This window comes from Palaemon carinicauda, chromosome 42, assembly GCF_036898095.1.
Source record: "Palaemon carinicauda isolate YSFRI2023 chromosome 42, ASM3689809v2, whole genome shotgun sequence".
Lineage (NCBI taxonomy): Eukaryota > Metazoa > Arthropoda > Malacostraca > Decapoda > Palaemonidae > Palaemon > Palaemon carinicauda.
The window spans coordinates 14,925,623-14,949,299 of record NC_090766.1 but is presented as its reverse complement, the minus strand read 5'-3'; the positions used below and the strand labels follow the sequence as shown (position 1 = coordinate 14,949,299).

Here is a 23,677-nt window from a genome sequence, read left to right as displayed (position 1 = left end):
GAATGATGCTTTTCGACACTGAAAGCCATAAAACTTTTCTAAGAAGCGCTATGAATTTGGAAAGACTAATTGCTTTTGCAGTGCTTTCAATGGAGAAAAAATCCTAATATGTCATGCATAGATCAAGGAGAAAATTATTGATCTTTTCACATAAAAAAAGAAGAAAGGATTTCATTTTTAAATGAAAAGATCAAGGTTGAACAGTAACGATTTAAGTTATATAAGTAAATATAGTTTGATTTTGTTCTTTTAGAATTGTCAATTTTTGGAGTAGATTTTCTTATACCCGTTTCTTCCTTTATACAATATTAAAATAAAGCTGCAAATTTTCTGGAGCAATACCCCCACTAATTTTAGCCACAAGCTGCCACTGCTCTAGATTAAACATTATCTCATTGCTCTTATTTGCTGGCAAGCAAAATATGTTTCGCTACGTGCGTTAGCCCGTGGGCTAGTATTTTGGTGTTAATTATTAATTATACAAACTTGAAGGGGTGAATACTGAATACACACTTAACAAAGTGGTGAGTTGTAGCTTCGCGCTCTAACATGTGTTCGAACATGGACTTGGCTTCCTTTTCCAATGATCAGATTAAATATATATCAAACACAAACACACGTCTCTACCCTAACCTTTTATTATTAACATGAATGATATAAGGGGTATGGTTATATTGTATATTGCAATATCGAAAATAAATAACATGGTTACAATATAAAACATGGGGCCCTTTATTTTGTTCAAACAAGTAACTTATAGTAGAAGCACCACCTATCAGTTTTTTTTTTTCCTGAACTACTGGGTAGAATGAGGCTCGTGTGGTATTTGCTAAGATGACAAAAGGAGCAAAACAGGTCTTTTTTTTTTTTCATTGATAATTCTATACAATAGCTCCGCCAGCAAGTTATCAAATTTAAGTACTTTCTCTAAAAAAAAGTCATTATTTAAGATGAATATTTATATATATATATATATATATATATATATATATATATGTATATATATATATATATATATATATATATATATGTATATATATATATATATATATATATATATATGTATATATATATATATATATATATATATATGTATATATATATATATATATATATATATATATATATATATATATATATATATATATATATATATATATCCCTAACACTCGTGATTTTACTCATTGTAAATATTAACCACAATGGCATTTAATACTGAATTCTACCTTGGGAATATATATCCACTGGAATTCATTTATGGTACAGTAATAGCTTCTGGCTGGGCAGAGATTCGAACTCGTGCCATTCAGCCGAAACCATACCTATGAGACTGTACCAACTGAGCTATCAAACTGAGCTATCAAGAGATATATAGGTTTATTACAAGTCACCGTACATGTTCCTGTCGAATTCAGGGATCTGTTCTTAGACTTGAATCCTACCCAACCAGAAACTATTACCATAAATGAATTTCATTGGATATATATTCCCAAGGTAGAATTCGGTATTAAATGCCATTGTGGTTGATATTTACATTGATTAAAATCACGAGTGTTAGTGATATATATTCATCTTAAATAACCATGTATTGCAAACTCACAATTCAGCTATCGTGGTGGAGATGGGTCGATTTCAAGTCGAAGAACAGGTTCCTGAATTCGATATGAATATGTATGGTGACTTGTAATAAACCTATATTTCTCTTGATAGCTCACTTGGTAGAGTCCTCGCAGGCTTGGTTTCAGCTGAGTGGCACGAGTTGGAATCTCTGTCCAGCCAGAGGCTATTACCATAAATGAATTCCTGGGGGTATATATTCCCAAGGTAGAATTCCTTATTAAAGCCATTGTGGTTGATATTTACAATGAGTAAAATCACAAGTGTTTATGATATATATATTCATCTTAAATATTTATATATATATAGTTGACTTCCCAATGGAAAGGATAAAGTAACGTACAGTACATTATCTTAAAATTAGAATTTTCTTTGTATTATACGTTGTTGTGTAATATAATACTTGCCAACTTCTCAACTTCTAATGGCAATAATGGATCAAACATGGTGTTGATTTGTGTAATGCGTCAATAAGTAAACATTCCAAGTTCAGTCATCTTCAGCTGATGTGTTGGGTGATTTAAGTTATATTTTTAGATGCTTATATCACTCTTTGTGCCAAGACAAAGGTGCAAAGAGAAAATGCCCTTAATTAATGTAACCATGTGTTGAAAACCATGAAAATCCATATTGGAAATTTGGAATGAGGAGTGATATGACCCGTGCCTGGTCGTGTTTTCTTCGAAAATGCCCTTTATTTCCTTCGTAAATAAATAGTTAATAAGATATACCCTAATATATCCTACGGTAATGGGGGCTTCCAATGGGAACTGGTTGTTTTGGGTGGGGAAAATTTACTGGCAAATCAATAAATATTGGTAAAACTAACCTTTTCTTTTCTACACATTATTCTCTCGGACATAATAAATCCACGGAAATTTGCACAAAATAGGATGATCCTAGGTAAAACTTAAGAAGTATGATGCACTTGATATTAGAAAAAATAATCACCTGCATTGAACAAGCATGAGAAAAGCTATATAAAAGTATACAGTAGTTTTTTATATGAGATTAAACGAGGTGGAATTAAATGAGATTGGTAAGTTTTTCCCTCTAATTTTTCTAAGTCGGGAGATACGTTTCTTCTACGGTAATGTTTATTTTCAATGAGCCCGTTAACTCACTTTCTTATGCAAGTACAATCAGTTCCAATTAGAGTTTATTGGCTGAGAGTTGTGACATCATTATGACGTAATGGTTTCATAACCAATTACAAATTACTTTAGTTGAAAACCAAGATTTACAAGGATTTCAGCAGACTAATGCAGTTACCGCTTAACGTTCACTGAGGTCCGTGTTTGACTGAATACTTCCAAGAATGAAGGGAAACCGGTGTTTAGTTGGTAAAACCGCGACTCTAAAGGCACTCTGCCAGCATGGCTTGGGCTTTTCAGTGATTGAACACGATCACCTCTTTGGGCTCAGTCTCCTCCTTGGAGGCCGGTTCGGACCTGAGTCGGACGTAACAGTCCAGGTAAGCCTCAAAGTTAGGGAAGAATTCCACTTCTTCCAAAAGGATGGACCCTAACTTGTCGTTGGTGAATATCTTTCCCGTCGTAATGGGCATATGCTCGGCGTACCTCCAGGGGTTAGACTCCGAACAGGAGGGAAAGTCCTTAACCGAGATCTTCTTCGGTTGCTTCCATCCCATCAAACGACTTGTGATTTCCGCAGAATGCTTATTAAGCTTCTCGTCCATCAATGCCACCAATACCCGGATGGCATCTCCGGTGGCGGGTAGCAGGGGCTGCGAGGCGGCGTAGGTGGAGGGGACTGGCTCCTCGACCACTATAGGGGCTGCCGGAGGTGGTGGGGCGACCTCGCCCTCCGAATCAGGGTACTCCACCTGATCCTCTTCTTCCTCCAGATCCTCACTCATGAGGGTCCTCTCAGTGTTGTCGGAAACGTCCGACATCTTCTCCACCTCGTCAAGATGACACTTGCTAAGCGTGGTCTCGATGTCGGGCTCAACAGTCAGTTGAACCAAGGGGATCTGATCCTGGGGAATCACAGAATCTGCTGATGCTTTTGGGAAAAGTATGGCCCTCATCTTCTCATTGGGGAGATACGGCCCGGTGGCGTTCTTCTGGAAACCGCTCACCCACTTGCGCAATTTCTCTCGAGCATTGTCCCTGGCCTCCGCGGACGGAGGGTTGTCGAACGCCTCATCGAGGAGGCCTTTGCAGATTGAGCAGGACTGTGGATCCCAATACTTTAGGTTGCCCTTTTTTGCTGTACAGGGGGCGTGGGTCCGGCACGCCCTATGCCCGTAAAAGTCCTGGCGGAGAACTGCACAAAAGGAGCTTTCACACTTCAGGTACTCCTCCTGTAAAAGAAAGAGAAAATGAGTACATGGAAAACAGAGTTATGGCTTACATTACTCTTAAGATTAAGATTCACTTATCTGTAGCTTTGTGTTTTATGTGAGCTCAGGATAGGTGAGCTAGAAGAGAAGTAGGAAGACACATACTTGTGAATCCTGTCCAGCCAGTTACCGTGACCTTTTCTGCCGACAATTCCTTAGGACCTGAGGTTCTAGGGGAGGGAATGGTATCCCTATGGGGGAGCCAAACTAGGCTTCCTTAAAAAGGAATTGTCTACAGAGTGGAGAGGGTCTGAAATCATTCAGAACCTAGAGAAAAGAGGGGGAAAATAGGATAAACCCCCTTATATTTGGGTAGGTCCTGGCAAGAGACTGCACAGAGAAGCAAAGAGTATGCTGGAAACATTGTACTGTACAACCGTACACCCCAGTCACTGTCTTCAAGGTATAAAATAGCAAAGAAGATCAGTCTGGCTATACGGCTGTATAGGTCGACTGCCGGCACGGGGCCGGCAGCCGGTGGAAGGGGTGCTTGTCCATGGAAGCCGCAGGAGCGTCGCCGGCAAGCCAGAGGCCGGTCCGGCGGGGTGAATCCATCTAAGGCTACACACTGAGCAGCAGAGAGGTAGGAAACACCTATAAGGGCGACCGCCGGCACAGCGGCAGGTCGCCGACAGGGCGGTGGCCTCCGGCAGCCGGCAGGCTGTCGGCGTTGGTGAACCTAGCTGGGTACATAAGATGGAAGGTTGTCTGAGAAGTCGGTGGCCCCCGGCAGCCGGCAGGTTGTCGCCTTAGGTAATCCTCAGATAGGAACATCCTATGAAGTAGGAAAGTCACCGGGATGCTGGCGGCAAGGGGCGGCGGCCTCCGGCAGCCGGCAGGTTGTTGCCTTAGGTAATCCTCAGATAGGAACATCCTATGAAGTAGGAAAGTCACCTGGGGTGCCGGCGGCTAGCGTCGGCAGAGGCGGCAGTGGACCGGCACCATGATAGAAGAGAGAAAGATAAGGAGGGAGTGGGGAAGGGTAATGTCCGATACCCGACCGACTTCCCTCCGGAAGGAGTGCTCTCATGATAGGAGGGGATATGCCTATCACCCGGTGGAAGGGAGCCGGCAGACGGCTGGATGCCTATGGTAATCCAAGGGAGGATCAGAGGACACTCAAAGAGGGGGGGAGGGTGATCTTCCGCCGGCAGGCAGGCTACCAACACTACCTAATAGTTCGACTATGAGGGGGAAGTGTAGCAGAGCGGCCAGCCAAGCATGAGAGCACAGCTTAACCTACAATTCTCTCCGAGGGGGGAATTGTAGGACAGCGGACAGGGGTGTGAAGGCAAGCCGACACAAAGGGATAGAGTGGGGGTAGGGGTCTGAGGGAGCAGAAGGGGTCGTGACCCCAAAGCTCCCAAGGGGTGGGGGAATCTGTTTGATGCTATACTACCCAGGCAGGAGAGAAGCGCTCTCCAACCCTAGGGTAGGTTAGCTCAGAATAAGAATAGCACTGGTGTACTGTCCTAAACTATAATAAAACAGAATTCCCCAAGGCCTAACCTAAACCAGGAGAGCTTCTCCTAAATTAGGGATGGCTGGGGAGACGTATCGCTAGGCCACAGGAGGAAAGGACGTGTCCCAACCAAGAGCAGTCTAGGGGGAAGGGCAGGGCCTCTCCACCTTCAGTCTCAGTCGATATCTAAAGGGAAAGGCGTTCCCTAAGGGTGGACTGGGATGAACGATAGGTACTCTGAGGTTCTATCCGAGGTCCCTCCATAAACTATGATAGGGAAGAGGGAAGAGCGATCTAACCTAACCTACCCGAAAATATTTCCAGGTTAGGGGCTAAGATATAGCAAGGCTACCCAGAGGGAGGTTACCCGAAGGTAACGGGAGATAAGGAAGCATACAAGGGCCCCAACGTTGGGTTAGGGGATGTGACATGGATGGACCAGGCACGGTCTCTTGTATGGTCCCTAGAAGGCGAAAGATATGTGCAACACTGAATCTTGTATATGTTTAAAAATGCCTATATCTTCATTAACATAACACTAGGAACACTTATTATATCATGCAGAAGTAAACATGAACACTAGGCTGCGGCCTAGGGTAGGCTGAAAGTCTAGTATGGGGTCGGCTCACTAAGAGCGCCGAAGAATACCATCGGCATAATATAACTAATTCATATTAATGAAGACTAAATAACTAAAGATATTTAATTAGTTATAAGGCCGGGAAGGCTGTTCTGGCTAACTAAATAACATGCGAGGCGAACAGCGGCGTCATAAAATGGCGCCTCCGGGCAAGGCACAGCTCCGCCACAATACACAAGATTTTAGCGTAAAAAATCGTTACTTTACGGCCAGAGCTTATTTAAACAATACAAGAACCTGGTACTCAACTTTCCAGAAGAAGGCGATGCAGAAGGTTGAGACATGGTGCAGGATGCACAAGATAAAAGTCGATCACTGGGAACAAACAAACTGTGTTGGGAGCTACCAGAAACGGAATGAGGATGGACGTGACGTCACACAGTATGGCGGACGGTTTGTTTACGTTGCGAGTACCGTAACAGTAACGAAGGAAGGGTAACTTTGAAACGGCTCCTCAGTTAACTCGCCACCTTTCCCCCTCAAAGCGTAAATGCTAGGTGGGGTGCAGATAGCCATGTGGGAAACCTTTAGGGTACTCACGCCAGAAGTTAGAATTCTGTGAAAACCTTTAATTCTCTGGGAATATTTATGGTAGTCATATATATCCAAAGGAAGCTACTGAAGGAACCTTCCATCAGGACGACATGGGTTGAGCCCAAAAAGTTTTTTTTAATTCCCTTACTTGAGCCTTTACCTTGGAAAAGGGATGCTGCTACCCTAATTCCCCTAATACAAAAATATATTAAGGTAAGTAGCATCATTATAAGTGACAAGTGGGGTGCATATAGTTCGTTAGGAGAGCTAGGCTATGAGCACAGGACTATTAATCACTCTGAACACTTCGTTGACCCCTCAGACCCAGGCATCCATACTCAGAATATCGAACGTTTGTGGAGGGAAGTGAAGGAGGGGATTGAAAGACCTGGTAATAAATCGGAGTATTTCCTTCAGTATTTTGCCAGTTTTTTTTGCCTCGCCAGTACCCAAAGGCCTCATTAATGCAGCAATTCTTTATCACTGCCAGTCACCTCTACCCTCCACAACAACACCAGGTGGCAGATGATCCCGATGATCCTCAACTTTCCACGTCTCAATCATAATGTAAGCAATTAATTGTTATTTACCATTATTTTTCATATTGTGATTTAATATTTTTTGTAACCTGGGAAGGGGGTCAAGGGGCTTAATCTGTGACCTGGGAAGGGAGGGTCTGGGGGGAGCCCCCCATCTAGGGACTGTGACCTGGGAACTACTAGGTTAGGTTAGGTGGGTTTGTTAGGTTCTCTACACTTTTACAAAACCATAAGTGTTAAATAATCATGGTTTGGGACCTGGGAAGTGCTAGCGTCTGTGACCTGGGAACTACATGGTTAGGTTAGGTGTGTTTGTTAGGTTCTGTACCCTTTTACAATCTGAAAAATAATAGTGGTTTTTCCCGTTTTTGCACTCAAAATCACAGGTTCCCACCTGTCTCCCTTCAGAAGGGGCGGGGGTGTCCATAACGGTACAACGGCATATTTGCAGTGGAAATAAAGGTCAAATTTGTTGAAAGCACATCATTTCTTGTAGAAAAAGTTTTTTCTCTTAGAAATGTTGCCCCGTGTTGTTCTATAAATTTACCATAGTATATGGAGTCTTTGTCGTTGCTTGGAACAGACTGTGCGTAAAATTTCAAAAGGTATGACTTAAAAACCCCATTTTAGAATGGAAACAAACAAGAACACCTATTTAAGGTTCCCCACCTAACCTAGCCTAAGAGTCATATCCTTACCTACTTACCTAACAACTAAATTAAGGTTCCCCCCTCCCCCCCTGCACATCTAACCTAACCTAGGAGCCATATCCTTATTATTTGCCTACCCCTAACCTAAAGTTCCCCCCACCTAACCTAACCTAGGAGCCATATTCTTACCTACTCGCCTACTTGTTAACCTAACATTCCCCGCCTAATCTAACCTTGGAGCTGTGTTCTTACCTACCCCCTTAACCGAAGGTTCCCCATCCAAAATAAAATCCTCCCCCTAACCCAACCTAGGAGCTGTAACCTTATCTACCTACCTACTCCCTAACCTAAGGTTTCCCCACTTAACCCAAGCTAGGAGCCATATCCTTACCTACTCCCTAAGATAAGATTTGTATGAGTTTGTTATACCAGTTCTGGTTAAGCTACCTTAATTCCAGCCTATGAAAACATATACAAGGTTTACTGTATATTGAGATAGAATTAAAAGCATTAAGAATTAGTTATCATCTATGAGGATTAAATTAAAAAATATAGAATTATAAACTATCAAGCAAAATAATGTACTGTATTGCAGTCAAGAACTTAATCACAATAGGCTATCTTGTTCCAATCCCCGATATGACAAGTAGTTAGTGGTGGATGGCTGGCCCTCACCAGTAGCCTCTTTAATTTTAGCTACAGAGAAGCACATACTGCCTCTGCGCTTAACAAAGCTTGGCCGGTATTAATATTTAATTTTTTTTTGGGGGGGGGGGTGTATCTGTGATAGTGATGGAGGCGCCATTTGTAAGCATGCAGTCCTGCCCTGGTAAACCTAGCTGCAATTGTGGCAGGTGTATGTCCTGGCACTTTTTGGATCTCCATTCTTTATACCCTTTTTGCAGGAGATTTAACTTCTCACTCATCCCCTATGACAAGTGCAGGGCTTGCCTGCCTTTGCAATGGTCAAAGTACGGCATAAGGAGAGAAAATAAGTCTGAGAGAGATTTTTCAGCTTCTGGATTTTCCTTAAAGCTGAAAAGGTCATCAGGCTTTTTCTCCTGGATTCCTTTGTGGGGTACAGTAAAAGGAAGGTGACCTTGCCCTTCCCTCATGGTAAGCTTTGAGCGAGCTGAATTTTTCACCTCTTCCCATGGAAGGATAAGGGTGCCAACCTTCTCTTTGTAATAATGCATCTATGGCTGCCGCTGACAACAACAAATTTAGGAACCTTGTCCTTCACATCTTATGGCTATCATTAAGCATCAGAGGTGGTCCCTTTGACGGAAAAACTTTCGGGCATTAGCTACCTTTCGGCCTTGTGTTTTGTCTCCTACTTCCAAGGGAGTCCATGACCTCAAGGCTGCTGTCCCATCCCATCCTAAGGAAGACTCGGTTGATCCTCAAGTCTTGTTGTTTGGAGTGTTGCTTTGGTCAGCTGTAAAATCATTGACTTCAACTGTGGAAAAGAGAAGAAAGAGAGCATATCCTTCATCCCCTCCCAGCCCAGTTCCTTTGACTTCATCCTCTACTGCTGAGCCTTCGACTGCATCATGCCCCCAAAGTTTAACAAGAATATGCATCCTAAGTCTTTTAAGACTTCAGCCCTTTTTCAGGTTAGCGTAATATAGTTGAGGAGCTTCTACAAAATGACAAAGGCCCTTCTTCCAACTGAAGGTATTTGTCAGACTTAACCTTGTCAGATAATGACCCTCCTAGATCACTGTCACTTTAAAAATTACCTTCAACACGTCTTGAAATTAATGCAACTCTTATCATTCCGGCTCGCAAAGGTACAGCTGAAAATAGCTGAAATTTCTATAAAAGAGATGGTCATCTTGAATGTTGAAGGGAATGGATGAGGATTTCATATGACTAATAGTCTACTCATGTTTTGTCAGATTCTGTAATCTTCGTTTAGTTCCCCAGAATGTTTTTTTTTTTTTTTTTTTTTTTTTTTTTTTTTTTTTTTCATGTTACCACACTATTTTGATTTTTGTGCTTACTAGTTCCACGTGGAATCATAATTTCCCCTCATTTGTTTGTAGGGGGAAATCCTATCTTGGATATCATCTTATTTAACTTTGTATTGGAACTTAATTAGCTTTTATGTTAATTATAAAAGTATTTTGTGACTCAATGCTCTTTTATTTTTTATATCTTATATCTAAAATCAAGACTAAAATCAAGCTCTCTTTTTCCAGAATAATTGTGCTACATTAGAGTCTTGTACATACAAGAAACAAAAGTTTTTATTTTCACATACTTTTACCGCATTGAAAAAAACCTCTCATGCTTCACCAGTCTTGTTTTTCCCCTGCAGTATCAAAAAGTATTTCAAGAATATTCCAGTTTTTTCTATATTGAGCCTTATTAATAGCAGAAGGCTCTGCCAAACTAACATCGTTATGTACACACTTAGGTGTTAGATAGGATAAGCTTCCTACACTGAGAGTTTCTTGCTTTTCCTCACAAAAAGTACATGGTGAACACATTGATGATGAGGTGGTATTTTCATAAACGTTATTTTCTGTGTCTCTATCACTTCCAAGACTTTGCAAATCTGATGTTGATACAAAAGAATTCCTCAGAATGTTCTCTCCTGAATGCACAGATGCTGTGGCCACATGATTTTCTAATGAAGACCTTGAATGAATATTCGTACTTGAACTACAGTTTTCTCTGGAGTTGTAAATTGACAAGTCATTTTCATAGTATTTTTCCTGACAAAATGGTGTCGAGCTACCTCTGGATGAAACTTTTGTTCCATTTCTGACATTGTTAATATGTTTTCTAGTTGCTACACAATTTCTCCTTTCAATGTCGATAGTATTCAAAGTCTGATTTTTGCTTTGATAGCTGTGTGTTGCCCTCTGAGCTTTATGGTTACGTTCATTCCTTTTCTGAAAAGAAAGTAAAACCAGAAATTAATTGAAGAAGATAATCATCTGCATGAAGCTAATCACATTATTTACATTTAGAAAATATAGAATATTGATAACATCCGCTATGGCTGAAATTGTCTAAGAATATAGGCAGGATGGCCTTAAGCTGAGCTCTGGGTTAATGCACTGCAGAACTTTTAAGATTTTTTGTAATTTTTGTTTTGTTTTGTGGGTGAAAAAAACTGAAGATTAAGCCTAATGAGACCACAAATTACCATTAAAACATTGCCTAGTCACCATCATTCTAAATATTGTAAGAACAATTTATCATTTCATAGGAAGAAAATATTAACATATTCAAATAATTTGCAATTTTCATGGGAAAGTTGATTATTTGTTATGTAAAAAGTTCAAATATTTATGTATTGCTGGAATATCTGTCAGGTTATTAAATTTGCCTATTTTTTTTTCTACTCCATATGATAAGCTACGGCCATGTCTTGAAAAATCCATATAAAATTATTTACTCATAGTAGAGGTACAACAATATTATCGCTAGGATGAAGGCTTTAAAACAGCCGGGAATTAGTTTCAATAGAGGAATTTTCTATCCAGAGTTTGGTGAATATACATAAGTTGCTAGAGAGAAAAGCATACCATATCTGAAAGGTGTTTATAATTTGTTGTTATTAATAGGACATGCATTGATTGTGTATGACCTTGTTATTTTGCATATGAGCCAGAAGAAATTATAGTTTTGCTGTTTACAGTAATATCGTACATACTTTATCATAATATTGTACAGTTCTTTCTAGAGTATATATTATGATTGGCATTACAATCTTACCTTTTTGACGATTTTTTCCCGACACATTATGGAGTCATCGAGAAGAATGGAAGCAAGAAACACGATAATGCCATCGAATGAATTGAGTGCTGTGAATAGAAGAGCGACTGTTTCACTTCCTGAAAATGAATTGGTACTTGTCATAGAGTTTTGTACTTTATCATTCTTGGATTCATCTAAATAAATTTTGATGTTTCGCAACTTTGGACTTTCTCTCGAGTTTTTGATAGTTCAGCTTTATGAAGCATTAGTGCTTCATATCATAAGAATCTGTAAGCAATCACAATTAATAGTAGTTCGAGTATGCTCAATATTTTCACTGATCTAGATTCAAAAGCATACCTTCTGCAAAATAGAAAAACCCTGGTATCCACGGAAGGCAGAGGAAGATAAATATAGAGATGGAGCCACCCAGCTTGGAAATGGTGAATTTACTCTTCAGGTTCTTCTTCCCCCAAGCTATCCTCATGACGAGGACAAACAAGAACATGTTAACCTGTAAAGTAGAATTTAATCATTATTTTGTTGTAGTACAAGGGATTGATCAGTGTCAAATGGCCTCCTTGTCTCCAAGGGGTTTGGTACGATTGGTCTAACGATGGTTGGTCTAATACCATATTATTGGTCCAAAGCAAATTGGTCTATTAGATTGATTCGTCCAAAGACATTTATTCTAAAACTGATTCGTCCAATAGATCTACTGGTCTAATGTCGATTAGTCTAAAAATGATGTAAAGACAAAGATAAAAACACGAAAACTTAAATCAGAAACTAGTACTTTTACAAGTGCTTTATTACAAAAATATATATATGTATATTTTAAATACAAAATGAAATCAAAATTAATCAGTATAAGATGCGTCCATAGTCAGAATGACGAAACTTTTACTGAAATAAATATAAATACAAGAAATTTATTTCATAAAGATATATATTAGAAATACAAAAAGAAAATAGAAATTCAATATAAGCAATATATTTTTTTATCACAGAGCTCATATTTCTAATTGTATGCCAGTGCTCGTAGAAAATCTAATGTAACATTATTGTGTCTCGTTAAAAACAGTTAAGATTCTCTTTTCTGCTCTTTTGCCTTTTGTTTTTTGCAGTTCACTAATTACTTTGAATATTCCAACATGTGCAGAACCTAGTAATATCTCTAACCGTCGATGTCATGCTTCGATTTTATTTTTTGTGTCATTAGAATACCAAATTCTATTCTGTCATAAAGAAGATGGAAAAAGGTGAAGAGATCGCATTTCCTGACCTCGTAATACTCTTCGAATATTTTTGCCTAACATAATGTTCATCGAAGTAGTAGACAACCTGAACTACTTCATCTGGAACTGTGCCCTTAAGTTCTATCCAAGCAGCCTCAATTTCACTGGCAGGTAAGAAGGCTAGCACTGCAGCATAATCTTCTGGATCATGGAATAACTGAATTTAGCATTCTGCATTTTTTGTGACATTAGCACTTACACCAGTGGCAACACGGGGTTCAACGGGCACATGAATTGTATACATTTGCTTGAAAACTGTTGGAACGGTTTTAAATGTCCTGTCCATTATCCAAAATGGAGCATCTTCAAGCTTCTTCACAATAAAATAAGTAGTAATTATCAGTATCTTGTCATCTCCAACACTTGATTCTTTTCATAAAAATTGCTCACCAGAGAGTATTTGTTGGTACTCAATTGGAATCGATTTATCGTCCAAATTAGGCGGTTCTACGGGTCCCTTTTTATGCAATCTGCTTACTAATTTCTTGAGAGCCCCTTGCTACCCAATATATAGTACAATAGAGGAATAAACTAAACTACATACGTCTTGAATTATTTGGCAAGGTTAATCATTGGTGTCAATTGATCTTTGTTTTATTTGATTACAGTATTTTACTACACCAATTCGATTGGCTTCAACTGCTCCATAAGTATGATCTCTGTCTCTTGTTACAACATGACTGCTTTTTTCACATTAAGTTACTGCAGTTCCTTTACAAAATCTGTTTTTTTTTACATCTCCACTTGTCTTTTGAACTTTGTTTACTTGCAGTGTAATCAAATAGCCATTTACGGCAGGCTTTTCCTTTCCTCTCTAGGAAAGAACAATTTCACACAGAGGAGACTCCATGAGAAGGGATTAGGTGAAAGCACTAAAAATGTGTAAGTAAATATTGACTGTAATAAAAACGATTACATGTTGTGAAACTAAATGTACAATATAATTATGACTATTTCCAGAAAAGGTAACAAAGCAAATTGGTACACACTATCGGTTAGATGAAGCAGTAGCTAGAATATAGGTGTGACTTTTCTAAGGCAATATGGCACAAAATATATATAATTATGAGCGTTTCCAGAATGGTAGTTACAATATAACCGAGCGTTTCCGGAACAGTAATTGGACTAAACACACCTTTGGACGAGTTGGTTTTAGACCAATCATGTTCTTGGACCAATCGTATCTTTGGATGAGTTGGTTTTTGACAAATTCACTTTGGACCAATTGGTATTAGACTAGTCGTCGTTAGACCAATCGTCTGGGTCATAGGGCTCATTTTTCAATATTAATCTTACCCGATGATCATGTAGCTGTCAACTCCGTTGCCCGACAGAAATCTACGGTCGGGATACGCCAGCGATCGCTATCCAGGTGGGGGTGTGCTCAACAGCGCCATCTGTGGTCAGGTACTCAAGTACTTCTTGTCAACAAGACCTCAATTTTTCCTCTGTCGTGCCGCCGGCGGGACCTACATGGATGCGCTGTTGATTTTGGAGTCTTTTGTTCACGATTTGGTGATGTAAGGGGAGGGTCCTGTTGGTTGGAGGATCGATGTGGGGAATGTGCTGGGCTTTCGGAATTCGATTTTGGTGAATTCCTCAGATGTGCACGTGGGTTGGAGAGGGAGAGAGATAGGAGGAGTTCTTCTCGCTCTGTGGATTTTTCCTCTCCCCATGCCCCTCAACCTTTTCCTTCCCCTCTGGTGGTGGCTCCCGAACCTGCTGCGGGTGCTCAGCCTGGAGTGGCTGATGTGTTGCGTGCCATTCAGGCTCTCGGTGAGAAGGTGGAGTCGTTGGTTAGTGAGCGCAATCAGCTCTTGGCAGGTGTCAGAGAGCTGAGGGCGAAGAGTGCAGTGGGAAGTGTTAGTGCTAGTGATGTGCATAGTATCAGTGTCAGTGTTGCGCATGAGGGTACATCTGTGCGTGCCAGTCGTCCTCCCAGTCCGAGACCTCTTGCAAGCTCCCAAGCCCAGGGGAGAAGCAATGTCGAAGGACCAAAGGGTTCGGCAGGCCTTGATCGGCGCACGGATGTATCCTCAGTGGTTGCGGACGTATCTGCTAAGGATCGTCCCATCCACTTACAGACGAATGAGCCCTTACATTCCTCGTCTGTGGAAGAGGTTTCCAGGAGGAAACGGTGGACCAAGGTCTCACGACCGCTCAAACGTAAGGTCCCTTCCGAGCTAGTCCAACGGCCCAGGTGTAGCCACTGGGTCAGTTCGGACTCGCCGCAGTCATCTGATGACTGCACACCTCCCAAGAGAGGTAGAGTGGTCCCTCAACAGGCCTCTGCTCCGTCTGTTGTTGCTCCAACCACAGTAGACCCTAAGTGGTCCATGCTGCAGACTATGCAGTCTCAGCTTGCGGCATTTATGCAGGAGTATCATGCCGAGAAGGTTAACACCTCTCCTGTTAACCTACAACCCGCAGAGGTTGTGCGCTCAGCAGATACTGCGGCTGCCTGCTCCCACACCCCACCTGTGAGAGCTCCTCCACCGATGCGCAGTCCTCACTGCCAGACGCATGTTCTTGCTGCACCATCTGCTAACATGCGTGAGCTGCCGCATCAGGAGTTGCCGGGTTCCAGCACTATGCGGCATTCTCCTCAGCCCATGCAGCATGCTCTGCAGACCTTACAGCATGCTCCGCATACCATGCAGCATGAGCCGCATACCTTACAGCATGCTCTGCATACCATACCGCATGCTCCTCAGCCCACCGCAGACCCTCCCACACACCAGCCCTCTGCTTTTGTTGTTGCCAGCTAGCAGACTGTCCAGCAGAGGCATGATGATGGATCCGCAGGTACGCATGCACCCGTTCTGCAGGATTCAGCCGTTCAGCTTGCTGCTCTGCCTTTGCCTCTCACAACTCAACTTTCGGATGATGATGTATCGGATGATGAAGCTGCTCATCTGGATGATCCTCACTCTGATGTTGAAGGACACAAGTCTTCGCCACCCTCCTTAGACTTTCGCAAAGTCCTTGCTTTGTTCAGGGATTTGTATCCTGAACACTTTGTGTCTGCAACCCCTCGTTCTCCTCCCTCCGAGTTTGCTCTGGGCATGCAGTCTGCTGCGCCTGCCTTCACCAAGCTTGTTCTCGCCAGATCTTCTAGGAGAGCTTTGAGGGTTATAGGGGACTGGTTGCATTCCAAGAAGCAACTGGGAAGGACCTCTTTTGTGTTTCCTCCTCCCAAGCTGGCTTCTAAGTCGAGCGTCTGGTATGCCACGGGAGAGGAACCTGGCTTGGGGGTTCCTGCCTCTGCCCAGGCCGACTTCTCAAGTCTGGTTGACTCTCCCCGCAGGTTGGCTATGAGACGTTCGAAGATCTGCTGGTCCTTTTCAGATCTTGATCATATGTTGAAGGGAGTCTTTCGTGCCTTCGAGATATTCAACTTCCTCGATTGGTGTTTGGGAGCCTTAAGCAGGAAGACTTCCCCTTCAGATAAGGACTCGGCCATGCTGATCATGTCTAGCATGGACAAGGCAATTCGGGATGGGTCTGGTGAACTTGCGGCTTCATATGTTTCAGGAGTCCTCAAGAAGAGAGAACATCTGTGCTCCTTCTTATCTGCTGGTATCACTCCTTGCCAGAAGTCAGAGTTGCTGTTTGCTCCTCTCTCCAAGTGTCTGTTTCCGGAGGAGTTGATTAAGGGGATGGCTGCCTCTCTTATCCAGAAGGATACTCATGACCTCATGGCTTCTTCTGCACGTAAGGCTAAAACCTTACCTTCCGTGCCTAGACCCTTCCGCCCTACAGCAGTTGATACACCTGCTTCTAGGTTCATCCCGCCCTTTCGTGGCAGAACCTCCAGCAGAGGAGGTACCCGTGCAGACAGTCACCGTGGCAAGTCCAAGAAGGGTTCCAAGTCCGCAAAAGGCAAGTTTTGACTGCCTTTCTCTCCAGACAGCAGTAGGAGCCAGACTCAAGACCTTCTGGCAAGCTTGGGAGAGCAGAGGCGCAGACGCTCAGTCTGTGAAGTGGCTAAGGGAGGGATACAGAATTCCGTTCTGCCTCAATCCCCCTCTAGCTACATCTCCCATCAACCTCTCTCCCAACTACAAGGAGAAGGACAAGAGGCTAGCGTTGCAACAAGAGGTGTCGCTCTTGCTACAGAAGGAAGCAGTGGTCATAGTCCGGGATCATCAATCCCCGGGATCATCAATCCCCGGGCTTTTACAACCGTCTCTTCCTGGTAGCCAAGAAGACAGGAGGTTGGAGACCGGTGCTGGACGTCAGTGCTCTTAATGCTTATGTCACCAAGCAGACGTTCACGATGGAGACGACGAAGTCGGTCCTAGCAGCGGTCAGGCAGGAGGACTGGATGGTCTCGTTAGACCTGAAAGACGCATACTTTCACGTCCACATCCATCCAGACTCCACCTCCTAAGATTCGTCTTTGGAAAGGTTGTGTACCAGTTCCAAGCCCTGTGCTTTGGCCTAAGCACGGCACCTCTTGTGTTTACGAGACTGATGAGGAATATTGCGAAATTCCTTCACTTGGCAGACATCAGAGCCTCCCTCTATTTAGACGACTGGCTTTTAAGAGCTCCCACAAGTCGTCGCTGTCTGGAGAATCTCAGATGGACTATGGATCTGACCAAGGAACTGGGCCTCCTGGTCAATTTAGAGAAGTCCCAGCTCGTCCCATCCCAGACCATTGTTTACCTGGGTATGGAGATTCAGAGTCGAGCTTTTCGGGCTTTTCCGTCGGCCCCAAGGATCAACCAAGCCCTAGAGTGCATCCAGAGCATGCTGAGAAGGAACCGATGCTCAGTCAGGCAGTGGATGAGTCTAACAGGGACACTTTCATCGCTGGCCCTGTTCATCGAGTTAGGGAGACTCCACCTCCGCCCCCTTCAGTATCATCTAGCTGCTCACTGGATAAAGGACATGACGCTAGAGACGGTCTCAGTTCCTGTTTCCGAAGAGATGAGGTCTACTCTAACGTGGTGGAAGAACAGCATTCTTCTCAAGGAAGGTCTATCTTTAGCTGTTCAGACCCCCGACCACCGTCTCTTCTCGGACGCATCAGACTCGGGCTGGGGTGCGACATTGGACGGACAGGAATGCTCGGGAACATGGAATCAGGAGCAAAGGACACTTCACATCAATTGCAAGGAGTTGTTGGCGGTTCATCTGGCCTTGATAAACTTCAAGTCCCTCCAGCTAAACAAGGTGGTGGAGGTGAACTCCGACAACACCACAGCCTTGGCTTACATCTCCAAGCAGGGAGGGACTCATTCGAGGAAGTTGTTCGAGATCGCAAGGGACCTCCTCATTTGGTCAAAAGATCGAAAGCTCACGCTGGTAACGAGGTTCATTCAGGGCGATATGAATGTCATGGCAGATCGCCTCAGCCGGAAGGGTCAGGTCATCCCCACAGAGTGGACCCTTCACAAGAATGTTTGCAGCAGACTTTGGGCCCTGTGGGGTCAGCCAACCATAGATCTGTTCGCTACCTCGATGACCAAGAGGCTCCCATTGTATTGTTCTCCGATTCCAGACCCAGCAGCAGTTCACGTGGATGCCTTTCTGCTGGATTGGTCCCATCTCGACCTGTATGCATTCCCGCCGTTCAAGATTGTTAACAGGGTACTTCAGAAGTTCGCCTCTCACAAAGGGACACGGCTGACGTTGGTTGCTCCCCTCTGGCCCGCGAGAGAATGGTTCACAGAGGTACTGCAATGGCTGGTCGACGTTCCCAGGACTCTTCCTTTAAGAGTGGACCTTCTGCGTCAACCTCACGTAAAGAAGGTACACCCAAGCCTCCACGCTCTTCGTCTGACTGCCTTCAGACTATCGAAAGACTCTCAAGAGCTAGAGGCTTTTCGAAGGAGGCAGCCAGAGCGATTGCCAGAGCAAGGAGGACATCCACTCTCAGAGTCTATCAGTCTAAATGGGAAGTCTTCCGAAACTGGTGCAAGGCCAATGCAGTTTCCTCAACCAGTACCACTGTAACCCAGATTGCTGACTTCCTGTTACATCTAAGGAACGTTAGATCCCTATCAGCTCCTACGATCAAGGGTTACAGAAGTATGTTGGCAGCGGTTTTCCGCCACAGAGGCTTGGATCTTTCCACCAACAAAGATCTACAGGACCTCCTTAGGTCTTTTGAGACCTCAAAGGAACGTCGGTTGTCCACTCCAGGCTGGAATCTAGACGTGGTCCTAAGGTTCCTTATGTCATCCAGATTTGAACCGCTCCAATCAGCCTCTTTTAAGGACCTCACATTAAAAACTCTTTTCCTCGTATGCCTAGCAACAGCTAAAAGAGTAAGTGAGATCCATGCCTTCAGCAGGAACATAGGTTTCACATCGGAAACGGCTACATGTTCCTTGCAGCTCGGTTTTTTGGCTAAAAACGAGCTTCCTTCACGTCCTTGGCCTAAATCGTTCGAGATCCCTAGCCTGTCCAACTTGATGGGGAACGAACTGGAGAGAGTACTTTGCCTAGTCAGAGCTCTTAGGTACTATCTAAGAAGGTCAAAACCTTTGCGAGGACAATCAGAAGCCTTATGGTGTGCTGTCAAGAAGCCTTCGCTACCAATGTCTAAGAACGCAGTTTCTTACTACATCAGGCTTCTGATTAGAGAAGCTCATTCTCATCTGAAGGAAGAAGACCTTGCTTTGCTGAAGGTAAGGACACATGAAGTGAGAGCTGTGGCTACTTCAGTGGCCTTCAAACAGAACCGTTCTCTGCAGAGTGTTATGGATGCAACCGATGCAACCTATTGGAGAAGCAAGTCAGTGTTCGCATCATTCTATCTCAAAGATGTCCAGTTTCTTTACGAGAACTGCTACACCCTGGGACCATTCGTAGCAGCGAGTGCAGTAGTAGGTGAGGGCTCAGCCACTACATTCCCATAATCCCATAACCTTTTTAACCTTTCTCTTGAATACTTTTTATTGTTGTTTTGGGTTGTACGGTCGGCTAAGAAGCCTTCCGCATCCTGGTTGATTTGGCGGGTGGTCAATTCTTTCTTGAGAAGCGCCTAGGTTAGAGGTTGTGATGAGGTCCTTTAGTATGGGTTGCAGCCCTTTATACTTCAGCACCTAAGAGTCGTTCAGCATCCTAAGAGGACCGCTACGCTCAGTAAGGAAGACGTACTTAATAAAGGCAGAGTAATGGTTCAAGTCGACTTCCTTACCAGGTACTTATTTATTTTATATTTGTTATTTTGAATAACTAATAAAATGAAATACGGGATACTTAGCTTCTTTGTTAACATGTATGCTGGTCTCCACCCACCACCCTGGGTGTGAATCAGCTACATGATCATCGGGTAAGATTAATATTGAAAAATGTTATTTTCATTAGTAAAATAAATTTTTGAATATACTTACCCGATGATCATGATTTAAAGGACCCGCCCTTCCTCCCCATAGAGAACCAGTGGACCGAGGAGAAAATTGAGGTCTTGTTGACAAGAAGTACTTGAGTACCTGACCACAGATGGCGCTGTTGAGCACACCCCCACCTGGATAGCGATCGCTGGCGTATCCCGACCGTAGATTTCTGTCGGGCAACGGAGTTGACAGCTACATGATCATCGGGTAAGTATATTCAAAAATTTATTTTACTAATGAAAATAACATTTTTCTTTACTTTAAGATGTTTGAATTATTACTTTCTATATTTCATAGGCTTTCATAAGGAGATTTATTCATTAATGCTTTCAAATAGAAAACATCCATCAGGAGAAAGGGGTATTGTTTTGAATTTCTAATTAAACTTTGAAGAGAATTCATAAAAGATGGTCATATTTTCCAGGGTAAGAACTGCAACTTAAATTTAGCTTTATGTGATCTGAAAGCAACCTGAGAGATCTTTAGCCCAGTTGTCAATCTGTATGGTTGGTTGTGCAATTTAGAGAAAAATAGGATGATTACCACAAGAGACTTATATATGGAGCATTACCTGGAAGGCCTTGGAACACCAAATCGACCCTCTTAAAGTAAGCATTTTGTCTTAATGTTTTGATGATTAGACATATTAATGTACTGCCTTAAATGGATAAGGATATTTCATAAATAAAATATAACTAACCTTATGGTAATTTCAAAATGAAGCCAAATGCTACTGCATTGATATGTCAATAGTGTTCATAATAACTACTTTGTGATGCAAAGGTATTGATGCTAGTAACTAAAGATAGCCCTTTCATGAATATTTAGAAAAATCTCTTTACGAAAGTTGTTAAATAATGCATCTGAAAAGGGCTACCTAGCAGACCTTTGTTCACACATTAACCCACATTGTACTAGCAAAACCCATTTACTTAACTAGGTATTGTTCACATGTCAGTTCTTATCTTGAATATGTACGGTAATCATACATTCTGCTTTATAGAATGCTGCTTTTAGCAGTATGATTGAAATGCTAAGTAAGGTCTTATAACATTAAAGAAAAAAATAGTGTAATGTTTGTTAAACTGTTGAGAACAGTCACTTTTACCTAGTCATTATCTAACAGCTTTTGATATGTCTAGTAACGGGCAGTTGCTTTTACTCACATTTTAGCAATGACAGAAAAAATTTATCTGTGAGCAAAACAAGTTAGCTCATTCTATAATATTTAATAACTGTTCATTGTTATTCTTTTTAGCAATTAATTCTGCCTATTGGGGATTGCTTATCTTTGAGGACTTTATTGGCTAAGCATCTTTAAATCAATCTATTTCACCACAAGAGACCTGGTACAAATGCCATATATACCTTTGTATAAAAGAAAATGGCAAGAAAATAACAAAAATTTTAATTTATTGAAGCGCAAGTTAGATTTGATGTTACATTAACTCTACTTATGTACTGTTAAAGGTATATCTTAATAACAGGTGCGGTGCCTATCGGAAAAGTCCCTGCGCCTGATCTGCCAGACTGGGGTTCGAGCCCGTTCAAGCTCGATAGTTTCTTGTAGTTTCTGTAACCTCACCATCCTTGTGAGTTAAGAATTGGTTTTTTGCGAGAGTCTACAGGTTTACCTGCTGAGTCATCACCAGCCATTACCAGGCCCTCTCTGGTCCCAGATTGGCGTGAGAGGGCGTTTGGGCGCTGATCATATGGATATATAGTCAGTCGTTAGTGTATTGTCTTGCTAGGGCATTATCACTGTACCTTGCCTATGCCATTCATGAGCAACCCGTAAAACCTTTAACACCCAATATTAAGTAAAAATAGAATAACATTTCAGTGTAAAAAAATGAAACCAACAAGTTCCTTTTGTCTTTTTGTTCCCTTACCAGTAATATTGGAAGAATTAGACCAGCAAATATCCAGATATTTTTCTTGTTTAACCAACATCTGTAATTAGAGAATTTTTCAGCGTTAATAATGTAAAAATATACCCTGTTTTTATAAAGGTATATGGTTATTCTAGAATAAGTACTTCATAAAGTATTAAGAAAATAAGCAAGGAGAAGTTCAGTTTTAAACAGAGAGGACACATATATACAATTTTGGCCCGCTATCTTGCCATTTTCAAGAATGAAATGACAATAAATTAATTCAAAAGATAACAATATGCTTGAATACAATGAGAATTGAACCCTATCACGGCAAATTATGAATGATTATCAAAGGTAGTTAAATAAAGTAAACTACTTTACTCCTGTCTTTCTCCTAATATTAATGTTTGAAATAGTATAGATCATTCTTGGTTTCTAGTAGCAGAAAATATAATTTCGTGTCCCTAGAGCTGGGCACTATGGCCCAATATTTGTGCACTTCATTCCAAAAATGGTGATTCACAATTATTTCAGGGGACAGAAAAAGATACTTGTGCCATACAATGCAAAAGTGGAGGCCAAATAGTGATAAGAACTACTGAATTCAAGCCTCCTTTCATTCTTCACTCTTAATAATTAACCGAAAAAAAATAAAAAGCAAGTTTATTTTTCACAAATAACTTTGCAAGGCTACTCACGCCGTAGGTGTTCCATAAATGTCACTTTCTAAGAATTTTGTGAAGGCAAATGTCGTAGCTACGACAATCATAGGTCCAAGGTATCCCATGGCCAAAAGTGTCTTCTTTCTTGATCCATCTTTCTTGAAGACCTGTAAAAACAAATTCATCTTTTATTTCGTTATAGCTTCAGTGATTTTTATGAATTAAGTCTTCTATTTGTTATACACCATTATATACCTCCAAATATCATTTGTCACTATCTAGATGACCAATTTGTTTCATAATGTACAAATCACAATCCGCCCTTTAATTCAAATGTACATCCTTCATGTGAGAACTTTGGCAATTAAGGAATCTGACTCTATGATCAAGTTAAATTGAACTAAACCTACACTGAGAAGAAGAGTATTAACCCTGTTGAAAATTATGGTAATGTCTGGAAGTCAAGATCTAGTGCCAACCCAACAGACATTTCTGGTGTCGTGTTGTTATCAATAGTCTATAAGAAAACTAATTTTATAAACTGAATTTTCAAAATATTACACACCATAATGAAGTTCTTGTATAGTTGGAAGGCCTCTATTGCGCTCCAGGTGAATGTAGCCAGGAACAGGTAGTGGAGGCTAATGGCAACCACAGTACATAATATAACATTGCCTGTTCTATCCAGACCCCCTAACAAAACGGATTTTGTTAGCAGAAGACAGATGCATAAATTCATGCGAGAAAAGCTGCATTTCTCTCTCTTTCCTTGTGGTGTTTGTCTGAATCCAGCAAAGAATATAATGCATAAGAATAAGCTGAAGATGGACATAATGGAGCCAATGATTGTTATCAGCTGTAGGTGTTTATACCATTCCTGCCAATGATGAAATGCTATGAAAAATCTGTCTGTGTGCATGTTTGGGTTAGATGAATATGAACTACTACATAATATTAACTGAATTAG

At 41.8% G+C, this 23,677-nt stretch overlaps 2 protein-coding genes across 3 annotated transcripts in view; one reads left to right on the top strand and one right to left on the bottom strand.

Annotated features, from left to right (window-relative positions):
* LOC137632790 (palmitoyltransferase ZDHHC3) overlaps window positions 1–23,677 on the top strand; it is a 194,919-nt gene that overhangs the window by 1,979 nt on the left and 169,263 nt on the right. The gene's annotated exons all lie outside the window — the stretch shown is intronic.
* LOC137632830 (adhesion G protein-coupled receptor L3-like) overlaps window positions 10,006–23,677 on the bottom strand; it is a 99,359-nt gene continuing 85,687 nt past the window's right edge. Inside the window, exons 16-21 of the mRNA XM_068364930.1 lie at window positions 23,276–23,587; window positions 22,747–22,877; window positions 22,064–22,124; window positions 11,882–12,035; window positions 11,540–11,658; window positions 10,006–10,710 (exon numbers count right to left, since the gene is read on the bottom strand). Coding sequence (XP_068221031.1) covers window positions 10,105–10,710; window positions 11,540–11,658; window positions 11,882–12,035; window positions 22,064–22,124; window positions 22,747–22,877; window positions 23,276–23,587 — 1,383 coding nt within the window. The 3' untranslated portion in view covers window positions 10,006–10,104. The remainder of the gene's footprint in view (window positions 10,711–11,539; window positions 11,659–11,881; window positions 12,036–22,063; window positions 22,125–22,746; window positions 22,878–23,275; window positions 23,588–23,677) is intronic.